Source organism: Sphaeramia orbicularis, chromosome 2 (assembly GCF_902148855.1).
Source record: "Sphaeramia orbicularis chromosome 2, fSphaOr1.1, whole genome shotgun sequence".
Taxonomy (NCBI): Eukaryota; Metazoa; Chordata; class Actinopteri; order Kurtiformes; family Apogonidae; genus Sphaeramia; species Sphaeramia orbicularis.
In genome coordinates, this window is record NC_043958.1 from 9410075 (window position 1) to 9428095 (window position 18021).

General features: G+C 37.3%; 1 protein-coding gene across 2 annotated transcripts in view; it reads left to right on the forward strand.

The window, feature by feature from the left end:
- Positions 1-18021, forward strand: part of LOC115433144 (interleukin-1 receptor accessory protein-like 1) — a 610367-nt gene that overhangs the window by 308464 nt on the left and 283882 nt on the right. For both annotated transcript variants that reach the window (XM_030154412.1, XM_030154420.1), the window contains exons 4-5: positions 2383-2569; positions 8316-8466. In XM_030154412.1, coding sequence (XP_030010272.1) covers positions 2383-2569; positions 8316-8466 — 338 coding nt within the window. The remainder of the gene's footprint in view (positions 1-2382; positions 2570-8315; positions 8467-18021) is intronic.

The window sequence follows — 18021 nt, forward strand, 5'->3', positions numbered from 1 at the left end:
AGTTATTTTAATTAAGAGATTCATTAAGTTAGTTCATTAATTTCCCCGCAGGTGCCTTGGATACTCAAGGGAATATCAAATCAATTCTGCCGCCTATTATTTAATATCAGACTGAACATTTGGTGAGTTAAAGGGCAACTTCCATCTGTTTCATTCTCTTGTGGGACAGATGAGTGGCCAGTCAATAAAACAAATAACTACATCTTTGTGGTTGGTTAAAATATAAATTAATCCAGAGTAACAATTCCCCATCACTAGTTTCCAATATGGATCGACTGCAGTATTTTTACACAGCTTGACAGTCTTAATCTTTACAGCAGGCTGTTTAACTCCTAACTGACCATTGCTGATCATTTCACTGCATTTGCTGCGTATTGCAGCTTGAGTCCTCTGCCTGCCCTCCAGCTGTATACAGTAGCTGTCAGCCTGACACTTCTCTCAGCTGATATATGCAGGATGCTATCTATCATTGCCACGACATTGCATATCCCCTTCAGTTTGACACATTTGACAGACACTCTTGCCCATTAATGCCATGGTATCACCTAGCTTGTTATCAGCACATCTGCAATACGCAGAGGATTCCACCAGAATTGAAGGCACAGTGCTCTGTATACTTGAGTCTCTGGAGTGTGCGGCACTTGGATAATTTTCGTGTTTAGTTCTTTGGATAGACTTCATGAATATTATACCTGCTGAGTGAATAGGCAAAAGATCACCTGGCTGTATGGGCTCAAAAGGCATCGTGATGGATGTGAAATGTTGGAAAGACATCGTAGGACAAAGTGTTGGCCCACACCATCGATCACTCATGTGGAGCAGATGACACAATTCTCCCTCTCTCTTCCAGCAGGCGAGTTTATCAGCGCTGCCCAGAATATTTAACAGGGAAGAGAGTACACCCGTGGGATCTCATTTGCACAGGTGTCCATCTGGTAGAAGTTGTCTGGGATAATCTCCACATCATGTCACATTTGCATCCCAGCTTCGTGAAAATGGCACACTTGACTGTAAGCGCAGTGCTTGATGCCGGCCAGTTCGAAGGGTGAGGGATTGTTTGCCGACACTGTAGCGAAGACCAGTGTGTTTTGTGCTAATCCACAAGGCAGCTAATGCTGCGCAATTATGTAAGGATTTAACATGTTTGTAATTGTTTGTTGGTTCAGCTCAATTTGTGTAACCAGCTTTAGTTGGAAAATTAGCAATGAGATTTTCCTAAACACTGCCAATTTGTTTGGTCTCTTAACCAGGAGGGATTTGCTGCAGTCGGGCTCGAGTACTTGTCAACTGTGACAGTGTTATTAGCCAGTTTGGGCAAAGAAAAGGTGCTGTTATTGAATTCATTGATCATCAAGGACCTTTGCTTCTTTTCCCTCCTCCAAATAGCACAACTTTCACAGTGAATCAATGTGTTCATTGATTCTTATGTTCTGTTAAGAATTACTCAAGCAACAGATCCAATCTCAAAATCGCTGTAGCATTAATGACTGAAACAGGATCTCTGTAAATGCCGAGCATCTGTATCTTTTCCTCTCACGTGTCTGTTCAACGCCTCTCTTCTGGGCAACACCAGATCTAATCAGAGTCCCTCCACGGTTGTTCGTACACATGAGAATGGTTTAGTACTTGACAAAAGTGTCTCAGTAGAGGAGAAACAAATCACTGATGGTATAATATAATACAAAGCCCTAAAATAAAATGTTTATTCCGCTCTGAACGGATACTCACTGGTATCTCTGGGCCCAGGCGTGTCGTCTCCAAACATTACAAGTAATCTTGCATTTTACACCCCCTCTCTTATGTTATAAATCCTCTTCTTTATGTATATGACCTGTGCAGTTCCACTACATCAATTGTAGCAAGTAATTTTCTGCTAGCTCACACTGTATCTGCTTCACATGTAAAAACAAAAGGCTCAATCAATCTTCAAGTGCTGTTGACATTCAGAGCTGTCACTCCACATTACTGCCCATGTCCACTCCCCTCGTACACGCACATACAGTAAATATACACCTACTTACCTACTTACATGTATTTATACTTGAATGGATGGGAAAATGTTGTAAAATTATAATTCATTGGCCATTTCTTGAAAGAAAGATAATTTTTTCCTTAAAAATAAATGTGGCATATATTGAAAAAATGATTAATTGCGTTTTGCAGGGAGGTTGCTTTCTATCTCCCTGTGCTGCATTTAATGATTCACATGGAATCTGAGGAATGAGGCTTTTTGGGGATTTCAATAGCTCAGACTGAGTTATGTGAAGTCAAAAATATACTGCTGGCAGGTTTTGTTTACTACATCTGGCAAGACCTCAATATGAAACTCATTTGTTTTCTTTAACTAACTGATTGACTTTCCTTTTTTAAATTTTTTTACAGAAACTCTACATACTGCATGAAAGTGTCCATGTCTCTCACGGTAGCGGAGAATGACACCGACCTCTGCTACAACTCCAAAATGAGGTTCGTTCAGAAGGCGGAACTAAGCAAAAGCAAAAACATCACCTGTCCAGGCATCGAGGGTTATACACAGCCGGGAGTGGAGCCTGAGATTATATGGTACAAGGTAAGTTATGAAGCAAGATGGTGCAAAAGCTGGTGGTTTTGTTTGGACACTGAAACCATCAATGGTGGAAGAAGTATTCAGGTCATTTTCTTAATACAGTAATGTAAAATACTGCATGAAAAACCTTACCAAGTACTTGAATTATTAACCCTTTATAGGGCACTCATAGAAATACTGTGAGATTCCAAATTTCAACCATAGTGTGTTATTAGAGGACATAACAAGATGTTACTTCTGTGAAATTGTTTATTGTTACATAGAGAATCAAGGTAAATGCATTTACCATATTTGGTTCTTTACCCATAATGGCCAAAAAAAAACCTTAAAACTTAAAAAAAATACATAAGACACACTCACTGTAACTGTTGCTGTCACTGTCTTGTAATGTGTGTGGAAATTACCAGTATAGGTTGAAAGTATAGTTTGAATTTAATGTATAAATTGAGTCAGCATGTTACTGTTGGAGCTGCTGGGGGGGAGTTGCTGTTTTTTTTGTTTTTTTTACTACATTAATTTTATATTCAGGGATACCCGATAAATCCAAGGCCTCATCACATGATTAATCAGACAAGAAAGAATAAAAAAAAAAAAAAACTTCTGACGCACAGATCTGTTTTCAGTTGTGTGGTTGTCAGAGTTTTTGGTCGGATATTGAATGGTTTCAACATTGATTCAAACGAAACCAAGTCGGAGTTGAGAGGAAAAAGTCAATATTTGGCGGAGCTGTTAATAATTTATCGACATCTGAAGTCTGTGCCTGACTGCACTCTGCTTTTTTGTAAAGCCAAAAGCCCAAAAAAGTTGGAAACCACTGGCATAATTTTTAACGATGTTGTTTTTTGAAAGGGCAGTTTGTAAGATTTAGGCCGATTGAGAAGGATCTAACTGTAGAAATTGTTTTAATTGGTCTGTAAATAAGAATGGCGTTCTGACTTCATCTCTGCATGTTGTACCATCATGTTTCTAAAGGACCTCTGAGGAGCTGTTTTAAATCTTTATTTTCAGTTTTACAGTGGGTTTCATTCTACATGTTTGAGAGTTACAATCATCTTAACCTCTTACATCCATAGTTCTGTCTGTGTTGCCACGGTAACGCCACGCGATGCTTATAGCAATATACACATACTGTACATTCATATAACCAGAAGAACGTCAATTAAAAGCTCAACAAAATCAATTGTCGGGCAATAGAATATAATCCAAATAGCAAGCACTTAAGTGGACAAATATCAAAAACATGCGAACAGCGTATGTCATGAATAATTTGATAAAACAAAAGACCAATGCGACAACGTTTGCATCACTAAAATAATACTAAGCAGATCCAACAGTACAAGTATTATTTTTCTAATGCTGAAACTCACTGAAAGAGTGTAAAGGTCGCATTATGAAGCAATGATTATTATTTTTCTTACCTTTGCTGTTTTCTGATCATAAGTTGGTTTTATATGAATGAAACTTCCGTTATTGTCTACTCCATTGTTTAATAAAATGAGGGACTTCTTTTTTTTTTTTTTTTTATGGCCACTGTAGTGCAGTGTGTAGGGCATTCAGTTGGTTGTAATCTGCATCTTTATTATTATTATTATTATTATTATTATTATTATTATTATTATTATTTATTAAGAATATCAAACCCTTTAAAGCTGTCAAATAATAGCATTCATCGTGGTGTAGAAAGTACCACATTTGTGTCTGTGACGTAATAAAATGGAAAATAATCACCACCTGAAATTGGAATAGATTTACTTGCATTGTTAGCTAAGTGAAACATTTTCTACATAAATATTTACAGATTAACGTCACAGGAATATCTTTTAATTATTGAAGGAACTGACTTGTGAAATGAAAATCCTCAAAAAAATGCACATACAGATATATTATCTACCCTCCAGTGCTGCATTTTGCACTTTACAGAATTAACATTACTGTAACTCCTAAACTGCATTCCACAAAATTCAAACGTTATCAGAAAGCTGAGATTCTGAGCTTTCCGACACTATATAACACTTTGCGGCAGCAGTGTAGGACTCTATTTGTAAGTAGAAAGGAACTGTTTTAGAGATTAAAAAACAGCTGGAAATAACAAAAAATATGAAGCCATAATATGAATAGTGAATGCTTGAGACCAAAAAACATGTTTGAACAGATGTAAAATAGTTGAAAGTTTATTTCTGCAATTTCAAAGAGTTTCATTATGGACATTTACAGTTGTTTCTGAGACTACATATGCTAAAAACTTCAAGTCTTTTTTTTTTCTTTTTTACTAAAACACACTGTTTTAAGCATTTATTATTTATAATAATGATAATTAATGTTTAGATACTGAAAGTTAAGTTCTTCCTGAAAATAAAGTTGCAGAAGAACTGGCAAAAAAGACACTTTAAAGATAGTTTTATTGCAAAGAAAACATGAAGACACCTAGGCGGTCTGTTTTAATGGCAGTGTGAAAAGGGTTAAATGCCTTGTGTTTTGTTTGTTTACTTAAACTTAACAACCTGCTTCGTTAAACTCACATGGAGAAATCTAATACCCGCAGTGTAATAATCCAGTTACTAACTTTTACAGACCTCTTTTGTCTCACAGGTGACATTGACAGAGCTGTTAAGTGACGTTTGGGGGACAATTCATCAACTGTACAGGATTAGGTGGCCACATCACTTCTCCAGTTTCTCAGTGAATCAAATTAAAATGTAGATAAAGACTGTGGGCTTCACACCCTCCAGTTATTGGCTCTGGCTTTGTCTGTGGGGGTTGATTGAATTCTGGGAGGTCTGTCTTGGACTGTGATACAAAACCAAACCCACAGTGCCCCAGTTTTCTTTGCCTCAGGTATTTTGTGGCCCCAAATCTCAAACTCTATGAAAGTCCATAATTCTCACCACCTACAGAATAGTTCTGGAAATACTGTATATAAAAAATGAGTTACTTGTGCGGAAAAAGGCAGGATTAATCACCCATACAGTAAGGTGTAGTGAGCTCCATTCTGGTGTACTTTATATGGTCCACTGTGCAGCAGAGGCAGCACACATTCTTTATTCAAGTAGTTACATATACTTGAAGAAAAACAGACTGGAAGTACGGAGTAAGAAATGATCCAGTGATGCAAAGCAAATGGCACAAATGAATACAATCAAAAAGCAATTAAAGTATTATAACTTAAAATATGAATAATAATGAACATTTCCCTTCTAATCACTTTCACCAATGTGAAATCATTTTACAATATTGACAACAAAACCCAAAACATTATTGTTATTTTAGGGGTTTTTTTGTCATACATGATCTATCTACCAAATAACCAACTTTTCTATCTGTTACTGTTCCATCCAATTGAGTTAAAATTATAAAACTGGGCTTGATGTCGGAACTTGTGAAAAGTTGGGCAAAATAAAAATAATAGTTAAATATTTAGAGTCAAACTGTGACAGGGAGATAACTGGGTCAGAACTTTCCAAAACTGAAGGTGCTGTTGGATGTTCCTGGTCTACGGTGGTTAGTATTCTACCAGAAGTGGTCTAAGGAAGGACAGGCAGGTCTCACCCTCAACGTGGTAAAGGATTAGGAAGTGGTAAAAATGCTGATTTTGTTGTTATAATTGTACCTTTCAGTGGGTGGTATTTGTAAGGCAGCAATTAAACACTTAGTTCTTGAAGTTGATGTGTTGGAGGCAACAAAACGGACAGTGTAAGGTCTGAGTGCCTGTGATGATGATGCTGTAGGTCAGGGCATCGCCAACATTGGTGGTCTGGTTGGATGTTCCCAGTCTACAGTGGTTAGTACCCTGTCAAATGTGGTCTAATGCTGGAAAACAACATCTCACCCCAACTGGGAATCTGTGGGACACACCATTACCACCTACGTAATATTGCTGCTACCAAGTGCTACCAATTGCTGCGGTGGATCCCTAAAATCCTGTAGGCTGCAATGTGGGACCTCCATGGATTGGGCTTGGTTTGCCAGTTCATACAACATTTTCTGCTCTGAATCGACTTGTCCTTGCCTAGACCATTTTTGGTAGCTACTAACCACTGAAGACCAGGAACACACAACAAGACCTTCAGTTCTGTAGATGCTCGGACCCAGTCATCAGCATCACAAATTGCTAAAGTCCCTCATATCTTCATGTTGCTCAACACATCCACTTCTAGGACTAAATATAGACAGAAAACAACATCTCAACCCACTTGGGAACCTGTGGGACACACCATTACTACCTATTAAATATTGCTGTTACCAAAAACAGCCATAACTTGAGGTCAGGAGTCCACAAGACCTCTGAAGGTGTGCTGCGATATTTGGCAGATCCCTACAATCCTGTAGGACACGTGGGACCTCCATGGATTGGACTCTGTTTGCCAGCACATACGCAAGACCTCTGAAGGCGTTCTCTTGAGGTCAGGAGTCTCCAAGGCCTCTGAAGGTGTTCTATGGTATTTGGCAGATCCCTAAAATCCTGTAGGCTGCCACGTTGGATGCTTTAGACTTAGTCTGCCAGCACTTACCACGTTTTCTTGGCTGAATTAACTTGTTGTTGCCTTGACCACTTTTGGTTGTTACTAACCACTGAAGACCAGGAACACACAACAAAACATTCAGTTCTGTAGATGCTCAGACCCAGTCATCAGCATCACAAATTGTCAAAGTCGCTCAGATCTTCACATTGCTCAACTCATCAACTTCTAGACCTAAATGTTCACTTGCAGCTTAATATATTCAACCCAATGAAAGGTGCCATTGAAACAAAATACTCATTGTACAATATTCCCACTTCACCTGTCTGTGGTCAAAATGTTATGGTTTTTACAGCTCATCAGCGTATTTTCATTAATAAATCACTAGTAAATGTGAGTGTATGGCAAAGACTTCCTGCTAGGTGAAAACAGCTCTTGAAATCACAAGAGTCCTTGAAATAAGGCTCATCCAAAATAATATCAAGCAAATTCTGAAAGTTAGTGAAAAATCCTCCCTAAGAGTGTGTGTATGAATATTTCCACTGAGCAGCACGAGTAGCTGCTGTAGCTCTTAATGACAGTGTGTTTCAAAGCCAAGGCCTCTGTGGATTCAGCTCTACATTCAATATGCTTGAAGATAAAACACTAAAAAGTCTTCTGTTGCTCCTAATTAACAGTATGGAAGTGAAACTATATCTGCGACTCATTTCAAACACTTGTTACAGCTGACACAGTGTATGTATTTATTCACATGATCTTTTTTTTTACATTTTTTTTAATGTTTATTGAATGAGGTAGAGTATACAGACAATGTATACAAAAAGAAAATAACATAACACGTTTGCCGGAGGGAATACAATGTCCAAATCCGACCAAATACTGATGGTTTTTATAGCCTTTTTGTTTCCAGATTTATCTAACAGCTTTCAATAAAGTTCAACATCTTACAAAAAATAAATAATATTTGGTTTTGTGTAACAGAACTTACACTTGTGAATGTAAAATTTAGCAAGTAAGAGAAATACATGAATTATTAAAAAAAAAAAAAAAAAAATCTTTTTGGGGTATCTGTAATAACAGAATAATACATTTTTCCATGATATGACAAAGTCTCTGAAAACAGGGTCGATAATAAATCTGCTGAAGTCCTTCCACAGTTTCTTGGTGTATGAACAATGCCAGAAGAGGTGCAGAACAGTCTCTGGATGGTCCCCACGAAAAGAACAGTTTATGTTTGTGTCTTTTTTGAATTTCAACATGATACATGATCTTTTTCTTTATTTCACATAAAGGAATGCAAGCCAAAACAGTGGAGAGCAACCATAGAAACCAAGGACATTCTGTTCATCAAGGAAGTACAGGAAGAAGACTCTGGGAATTACACCTGCGAGTTACAGTTGGGGAACTTTGTGGTTAGGAAGACTACAGAGTTATCCGTCACAGGTAAGAAAAGAGAAAATCACTGCTGCACATACTTTGATTGCACAGTCTTTTCCATTTTCTTTCACGTTGTCCCCATTGTCTCGTGTGCCTTTTGTGCACAGCACCTGGCAATTGTTTTCTACAGATTGTGTTTTTCACACTGTGATCTCGGGGAAAAGGAAGGGAAAAAAATCGCTTCAGGTTGTTTTTAAAAAATTAAGCTTTTTAAAGCTGAGCCCTGCACCTTTTGCCAAAGTGTCGCAGTCAATAGCGGTGGCGTCTCTGTGACTTCTAGGCTGCTTTAATTGCTAAGTAGAGGAATTCACACACCGCCACTTCAGCACTTTTTCTTAAGGCTGTTGAAATATTTAAGCCCGAACCCTAAAGTGGGTGACAGATTGCTTGCCACTGACACTGTCACAGCCAAGGTTGACACAGCAGGCTCTGTGGATAGGATCCCGAATTTTACAGCTCAATTATACCTCACTTTTCTTTGCTTATCTGATTAGAGTTAATTTTGGTTTGTGTTCTGCGTCACATCAAAATGCTTCTTTAATTATGTGGTCGGTAATGAACACCACAGAGTCATGGTCTCCTTATCGCTTTCATTTGAACTAACCACAGATATTTTGCTAGATCGTGATAATCATGGCCGTTCTCCTATATGAGAACAATAGCACGAATCAGATAGAAATGATTTGTCCACATCATCGTTATCACGTTTTTACAGTTATTATCTTGCTGTGTCCCTTTTTCTTTCATTATCAATTCTAATAATTCTTTGTATGTTTCTCTAATAGACTTTTTATATCCAGTGTTAAAATTATGTATGCTAGCGTAGCCCACTTTCTCCAGTGCTCAATGCTAAAATTATTTATTTACAGTGTCAGGAAAAATTGAACATTTAAGTTTCTTTTTTAACGTCAGTAAGACCTCAGAGTATGAAATATAGCAACATGCAAAGTAAAGAAGGTACGCATCTCTGGTGTGTCTTTAAAACAATACTGGAAGGGGGCATTAACTCTTTAAGTGCCAGACAGTTAAGGGGATAATAAGCCTTAAAAGTGCCACAGAATTTGGCCGTGTTTCAGTATTTCGCGTCCTTTTTATAATATTTGAAGAATCCTGCAGGAAACTGCTCGGTAACATCCGACCGATTGCTGATTAGATCCAAAACGCACCGGACGCAGCCGATTCATTATTGATCGTAATTTGCATAATTTATAATAATAATAATAATAATAATAATAATCTTTATTTATATAGCACTTTTCATACATTAAAAACTGTAGCACAAAGTGCTTTACATATCAGTTTAAAAATCAGTACCGCCCCCCACCCAAACCCACCCACTCACCCGCACACACACACACACAAATACATGCAAACCCACAAGCTCACACATACTTAAGAAGACTGACTGAGCACGGGTAGACCAGAACAAAAATGTACAAGTAAAAGTAAAACATCAATTTAGGAGGCGCTGTCTCAGGGAGCCTTCCGCACCAGGATGCAGCCGCCGACCCCGGCGACCAGGCACCAGCAACACAGCCCCGCATCCCAACTAGTGGGAGAGGGCCAACTGGGACCCCCACCCACCAGAAAGGAGCGGACCCCAGTGAGAGAAGGTGCCACAGCCCCCGGAGTCCACAGCCGCCCCCCGGCATGGAGGGCTCCCTCTGATGAAACACCAGAGAATAAGAAACATTAAAAAGATATAAAAATATTATTCGGTCGCGTGACCTCAAATTCCCATCTGCTTGGTCTCAAAAGGGGGACACAGAAAGAACGTCATCAAAATGTGAGAAAGAAATGGGGGTGGATGGTTTGTTTGTACACAAATGTGGCGTGTTCTCCAAAGCCGATCTGATCGGCCCGTGGCACTTTACAGGTTGTTTTCGTAAAGCCGATTTAATCGGCCCATGGCACTGAAAGTGTTAAAATATGAACCCCACTCAATTTTGCAAATTTACGTTGCTGTTGGGTGTTGTGCTACTCTTCAGTTATGGTTTTCATCAACCTGTTGAGCACATTTTACATTTCCAAACAGTCTTTTCACTAGAAGTAGGGCCAATGGTATCCACCTAAGCTATAGCTAGGAAATGGTTAGGTGGTACTATGCAAACATTAGGATCTTTTAGTTTCTGGTCTAAAAAATAGGAATGTTTCAGTGGAATGGTCATCTTTTTTATTCCTGATAATCAATGTATATTGGTCTTTAATGGGAAAAGACAAATACTGTCATCAAAAGCGATATTTGAGGGAAACAAGTGTCTTTGATGCATCTTTCTGTGCAGAAATAACTAAAATACCTGTTTTGTTACAGGAAACATGTCCAATGCCTACCCTCTTTACCATGCATGTAGCTGTAATCCTCACTCTGCAGTTCACTTGAGATTTGACGGAGAAGTTGTTAGCTGTTAGCCTGAATAGTGTATCTTTTCTTTGGATGTTACGGTAAGATCAGTGGAATAAATAGGTAGCGTTTATATTTGGCAGTGATAGTGACTCTGTATTGTAGATTAGCATTGGTTCTTTGATGGAGACCATACCTCATCATGATTGCACGCGGAGAAATCTTACATCTGTGAAGTATACACGTAATGACCTCATATTTAATCCACTGAACATCTGTAGTTGGATCATTTTGAGATACTGAATACAAAAAGAAAAACAAAACTGTATTTGTTATGATATCCTGAAAAAACAGACAACTACAGAATTTGTCATTGGGTCATTTGTTGGAATTATGAAGTTTTATTGTTGCCATAAACTAAACTTATTTCACAATATCTGTAGAAAGAGTGTCCTGAATATAGATTTGCACATCATTCTCTTCACTTCCCTTGTATTTATTTCACTATCTCGATTTAACCCTTTCAGTGGACATCTGTTCAAAGGTGTTCTCTTGTATATTTATGGATTTTGTTGTTTTAGTTCCATATCAGCCAACACAGTGGACACTTATGCATCATCCCATACACTGCAGTTCATACCATTACTGTAACTTTACTGTTGTAGATAAACCTCATCTGCAGTAAAATGTTTGAGTGTAAAAAATTAACTGTTAAACAAGAAATTGTTTTTTTTTTTTTTTTTTTTTTTTTGCATATTATATCCATGCAGGTATGTTAAAATGTGAGAAAACATCAGATTATCAGCATTAAAAATGTTTTTATTTCATAGTTTTCACACAGTAGATCAGTAAATACATGTTTCTTTGCTTCTAAAATTAAACGCATGGTGTCCAGCTGAGTGGACATTTTGGTAACTGCATGAAAAATAGGTTCATAAAAAATCAATCGCATAGTTTATTTATTTATTTATTTATTTTTTCATGCCTAAATTTCATGAACAAAAGCACTCAGGAAAGAACAATCTTGATTAAGGTTCTTGGAATTCATGCATAAAAGGGTTAATGTACTGCAATGTTTTTCTGGTACATTATAATTATTTTGTTTACTGCAGTTGGACATTAAAGACATTCCATTCCCCATATTCTCTTCTCTAAACATAAATATATGTCAGCTCCGTAAGCATTTGCAGATACTGCTCCTCTTTATTTTACTGTCATCCCTTTACCAAGCTTTGTAACATCATGAATGATAAAATGCCGGCGTTGAAATCAGCCTATTGTACTTCTTATTTGTAGTATAAATAGAGTGCATTTTCATATAACTAGATGCATTCCCAGCCTTTTATTAGTATTTCACACAATAGTTTTTCGCTGTGACTCATTTGGCATGAGCGCACCTTTGCTTTGGCGACTCATGTCTGAAAGGACGAAGCACGGCGTGACACGAGCCGAAATGAAAACACAGCGAAATGAAGTGTTTTCAGACAGATCGAGGGGCCGTTACGTTTCAGTGCGGCCGCCATCAAGGATTGTGGGTGTGAGGGTCAGACAAAGTGTTTGCCGTTAACTGCTACCTGATTACACTTTATAGTCCCTTTAAAGAGACAAAGACAGACTCCAGCGAAGGCCAACCTAAATGATAAATCATTTTCTCAGCAGCCTCAAAATGTCATCCTCTGGGGAGAGTCTTAATCTCTCTATCTACTGTGGAGACGTTCAGCATTTCAAAACAGGTGGCCAAACATGATTGATGATTTGGCCGCGGCGGTAGAAGCGGCGTTTATGATATTTAGAAAGAAATATACTGTTCAACCTGTGTCTGTGCAGCTTCGATTCCCTCTGTGGCCTTGAATGTGCCTGTATTTGTTTGTTTTGTGTGGACTTTTGATGCAGTGATTCCAACTCGATGCATGCTGGGATGGAGCAGCATGAATGATTTAAACTTTAGCTGCACATTATTCACAAATGTTAGTTTTCCAGCACATGTTGGAGAAAATCTAAGGCACATGTTCAAGCCCTTAGTGTTCTTTTCATTCAACAGTCACTGCAAAAAAAAAAAAAAAAAAAAAAACACACAAAAAAACAAAACAGCCCAACCAAATTGTCTTGTATTGTGCAGAAAAAGCAGCTGCCACATTTTACTTGGCTAGAATTCAGAAAAGTCCAGCTAGTAAATATTTAAACAAACAAGAATCACTATAAAAATTCCAAAATTGATGAAACGTGTGTTAATTACAAGCAATGAAAACGCAGCTTTTTAAGATGTAATTAATATTCTTAAACAGAGACGCTTTGTAAATGGACTCGGCCCTAAAATAATGATGGAAAATGACAAACATTATTGTTTTAGTTTGATTAAAAACAGCTTAATTGAGAGCTAAGTCCCACCCCTTCTGGTTGTGCCCCACAGGAACTCATTTTGGAACAACAACAGAATTGCAGTCAGTGATAAGTAATTTTTTTGTTCACATTTAGATCATACCATCCTTTATATTTTGGATGTTTGTCAGTTTAAAAGATAATTTTACAAGTTAAAGTCGGGGTTTGTTGTTAAAGTGTTTAATAATGAGACGGTGAAAGTCCATAGATAGAAAAAAAACCACACATATGGAAGTCCCCAAAAAATGTCTCTACAGCTTCAACATGACCAGGCTTGTATTCATTTTCATTTCTTTTTAATGTTTTTTCACTTTGCTCTCGAAATTTGAGGTGAAATATACCAAGGCAGCGGCCAGTTTGGTGTGACAACAGATGCAGTCCATTGAGCTGTTTTACACACATACATACATACATATTTCTTTACTGTCTTTGCATTAAACCATGACTTTCACGTTTAACTTTGACAAATTTTATATGTGTAAATGGTGGCGCAATTCAAATGGGGTCAATGAATTATTTATTGTCCCGCCCCCCAAAAAGGGGCAAGGGGTATTGTTTTTGGTTTGGTTGGTTTGTTTGTTTATTTGTTTAACACTAGCAGCAAAACTATTGGTTGAATTCACACCAAATTGGGTTTATAAATTGCCAGTGACCCAGAATAGATATCATTACATTTTGGGAAAAGTAAGTAAAAGTTCAAATTTTTTTTTTTAATTTTTAAAATCTTTTTCTTCTCCCATTTACTTATAAATAGGCAAAATTTCTCATGTCTATAAAAACATCAGTTTTGCTTCAGTTTACTTCAAACTTGGCACATATATAGAGGCAGTTGATATGCTGACGTCACCACATGCATAGACAAGATGACATCAGCTGGATCGATGCCAAAATAAGCTACAATACATGCGAGGGGTGGGGTTTGTTGTACCTGGAAACACTTGTTTTTATTTTATTTTCTGTAATCTTTTGTCACTGACTGCCATTCATTTATTTTTCCCAATATTAGATCTCATCTGGCACAGCAGAATGGATTGGGTTTATATATCTATATATCTTACTGAGACAAATTTACAAAGGATTATTATATTTTTTTTTTTTTAAGTTGAGGACTCATTTCATAAAATGTAAAATCATTGAATAAAATGTCCACTAAATCATTCACAGCATAGCCTCCTCTATAAACATTTGTTCAGTTTATATTGTTTTTTTAAGAATTTCCTAAAGAAATGTAAAGGGAGCTTTACTCAGAAATGAGATGTCTTACTTGTTACCATGGTGACAGTCCTGATTCTGACTGTTCATAAGGATGAGGTCCCATAAAGGAGCAGGTCTCCCTACAGTACTATCATGCAGCAGTTAGTCTTTTTCTACAGTTTAAGTCCCCATTGTGTGATCTTTCCTGATGATAAACTTCTGGGTATTTTGCAAAATGCAGCAAAATGAGCGTATCAACCAGAAAAGACAGGGTTTCACCATTGAATCTAAAGTAAAAAATGAAAATGTCAAGTTCAGCGGAAATGCCGTAAACGCTGTAAGTTTGTCTTTAACAAGATAAGTGAATTAAAAGTGGACGGATGGTATTAGCAAGAATGTGTGGGAAATTAAACTTGGTAATTGCATTCAATCAGGCAGTTTTTCTCCATTAGTCTTTTAGTCATAGAATTTACTTCCAGTGTTGCACAGATATCAACTTTTATGAATTAAACAGCAGGAACCTTTACACTGGATTAACCCATATTTCAGATTCCAGTAGAACACATACAAATTTGGTACAGGAGTTCATCCTTTTAAGGATGCAAATTGACTTTAAAGGTATAAAATGCAATTTTCCCCCCAGGCAACACAACGTAAGAAAACTTCTTATTGTTTCTTTGTTATTTTTTATCTTCAGAAAAGTAACACCACCGTGCGTTTGGCTTGGTTTCTTTCCTGTTAGGTAAAATTGCCTTGAGTGCTTTTTTTTTTCTTTTCTCCTTTGGATGCTGTTGTTTTGTTTCCATTCGATTGAAGAAGTTGGGTTTTTTTCTACATTCTTTGTGCAGGCTTGTTGTTTGTGTTGATCACGATAACTACCTGGTGCTTTTGATCAGTCCTCTACTTTTGTCTCCTCACTGCTTATGAAAACATAAAACACATCACAACCAGTATGGACGGCGAAAGCGTGTGGTGTTTACATCCGCAAATGCATCTTTGGGGTTGAATCATTGTTCAGCCATAAAGACCATGAACTTTTTTTAAACAGTCCCTCTCGCTCTGTATGGTTTTTACATCCACAAATCCTTTGTTCTGTGTGTGTTTTCTTTGTTTTGCTGCTTTTTAGTAACTGCATCCTGTGACACTGCCTTGTAAACATGGAAAACAGTATCATTTATAACCATTTCAGGGAATTGCAGGACCTGCAATGAGAAAATCTGATATAATTTGACCAAATGGAGTAATGTATAAAGGGGTTATAGTAGTGTAGTGCTGGTATTTCAAAGTCTTAACAGCAGGGGGCAATCATATACCAGAACACATGTAGTTCTACCAAAACCACCAATGAATCATCACTATGTATGTGTAAAGCTTATTGTTTACACACATCTATATAATGGTATCAAGTTTTCTTCTTCAAACTAAAACTAATAGCTGCCCTCAGTAAAATTAACAGTGTCTTATAATCTTCATGTTCTGCATCAGCTGATAGTTTACATTGTAGCTCAGTTAGCTTACCTCTGTTAGCTTAGCTTTGTTTTTAGGTTGAAAACAGATACAGTTAAACCACAAATCAACTCTGTTTTCTGTACAGTTTGTGTTGTCAGTGTCTGAAATAAAGATCTGTTTAGAATCGTCCAAACAAGGTCAGAACTGTCATGGTTTAGTCTGAACCGGGGGTCAACAAACGGTGAACTTAGCCAAGATAATAACATCACATAATAACTTTATACCTTCATCAAACTCACACATGTAGAAGAAATGCTGCCATTTCAACATCAACCTGCATTCTATTCGTTTGTCCAGTCATAAAAACAACAGGTGCTGGTTTAGCTCGTTATGGGAAACCGGCAGAGTGACTCACTACTCCCTCTAGTGGTCACATAAATCAGTTGGACCATAGGTGTGAACTAGGGATGCGATATGTTTCTTGACACGCTGCCAGCAATACATTAACGATACAGTGAAGCCCCCTGCCGATACGATGCAATACGATTCATTAATGATTTGACAACGATTTGACTTCATACAATGTGATTCGGTTCGATAAGATTCATGATGCGATTTAACACAATATAAAGAATTCACAAGCCCACGTCTGGTTTCTAAATTTCTAAACATCACAGTTCTTTTGTCCTCTCTCTTCCCCTGTGAAGGATGTATTGGATACTGGATTGTTTTCTATACAGCAAATGAAACCAACTTAAAAATAAGATGTAATTCAGTATGGAACAGAAAGAGGATGGTTTTATTCCTAATAAACACTAAATCATAAACAAAAAAATGTTTTTTTTTTCAGTACATTTGTTTTTAATCTCACTCTCTATGTATACAATATGTTTAATTTATGCGATTTCTTTTTGGCTTCTTAACAAAAAAAGTACGCTGAATATCTCCTCTTCACCTGTTGTCTCCTGCCGTGCCACCCAGCTCCTGTATGTTTTAATAACACAACACCAAAAGATAGTGATGGTGCGTTCAAGGCACCTCGTAAACACAGGTGCAGAGGAGATAGACTATGTAATAATCGATGTAACCATGGGTTTTACCGATGCAGACACACTAAGAAAGATACATTGCACATTTAGCTGACACTTGTATCCGATGCACACTGAAGCTACCGGTGCAGTCACATCGCAATCGCCTGTCTCGGAACACCAGATCAAATCAGTGAATATGTCCATCCCTAGTATGAATAGTTTCACTTCATATCTCCACAGTCTAATCCACTGACATCTTTAGCAGAACATCAAAATGCTCTAACGATAATTTCAGGTCATTTTTTCATATTTTGAGGTAGAAATACTTCATACAGAAATGCTACATTTTCTTACTGAAACATTTTCCCCAGATGTGCATCACTTAAACACACGGGTAGGAAATTATTTAACATTTTTAATAAAAAGCTGCTATACATATATACATTACGTTACATTATTACACTACATGTACAGTAGGAAATAAATAGACAATAATGTAATAGATTTAAAGCAAAACTTGCTAGATAAGTGAGTTTTGATGCTCTCCACATTGATCTCATATTAATTTTTGCGAAGTTTGTTCCCAAAATGGGTTAACTGCTGCTGCTTCGCCTCCTAATTTTATGAAAAGCCTAATATTGCAGGTTTTATATTGTCTTGCTCCTCCAGTACTTGTGATATTAATTACTTTTGTGCATAAAATACCCAAGTTTGTCTAATTTTCACAATTAATCATGATAACAAGCCGTCTAGGGTTCAGTTGTTTGGGAAATTGTCAGCCATTTATCCCCATTATGTACCCATAAAGAAGGCCGATATGAAATAAGCTTTTAAATGAAAAAGAAAAACAACACCACGTCGTAAAAAACTGTCCTATTTACAAAGACAGGGAAGGCACTCTTGCAAAAGTGGGCCATTTTTACAGTATATTAAATCTGTTTAACCTTTTTACAGTCAAACGGATGGCGTATCATTACCGGACCTTTAAAGGACCTCATGTGGATTGGGATCAGGTTTAGCCCTTTTCCAAACTGGATAAATGTATTTTTTCTGTATGATTTGTAACGGCTATAATCGACTTGCATCAAACATATTTTTCAGTGCTCTGTTTGATTCCAGATGATGCCTGGACATGTGTGTTTATCCAGCAGGTGGTTTTCCTGGTCG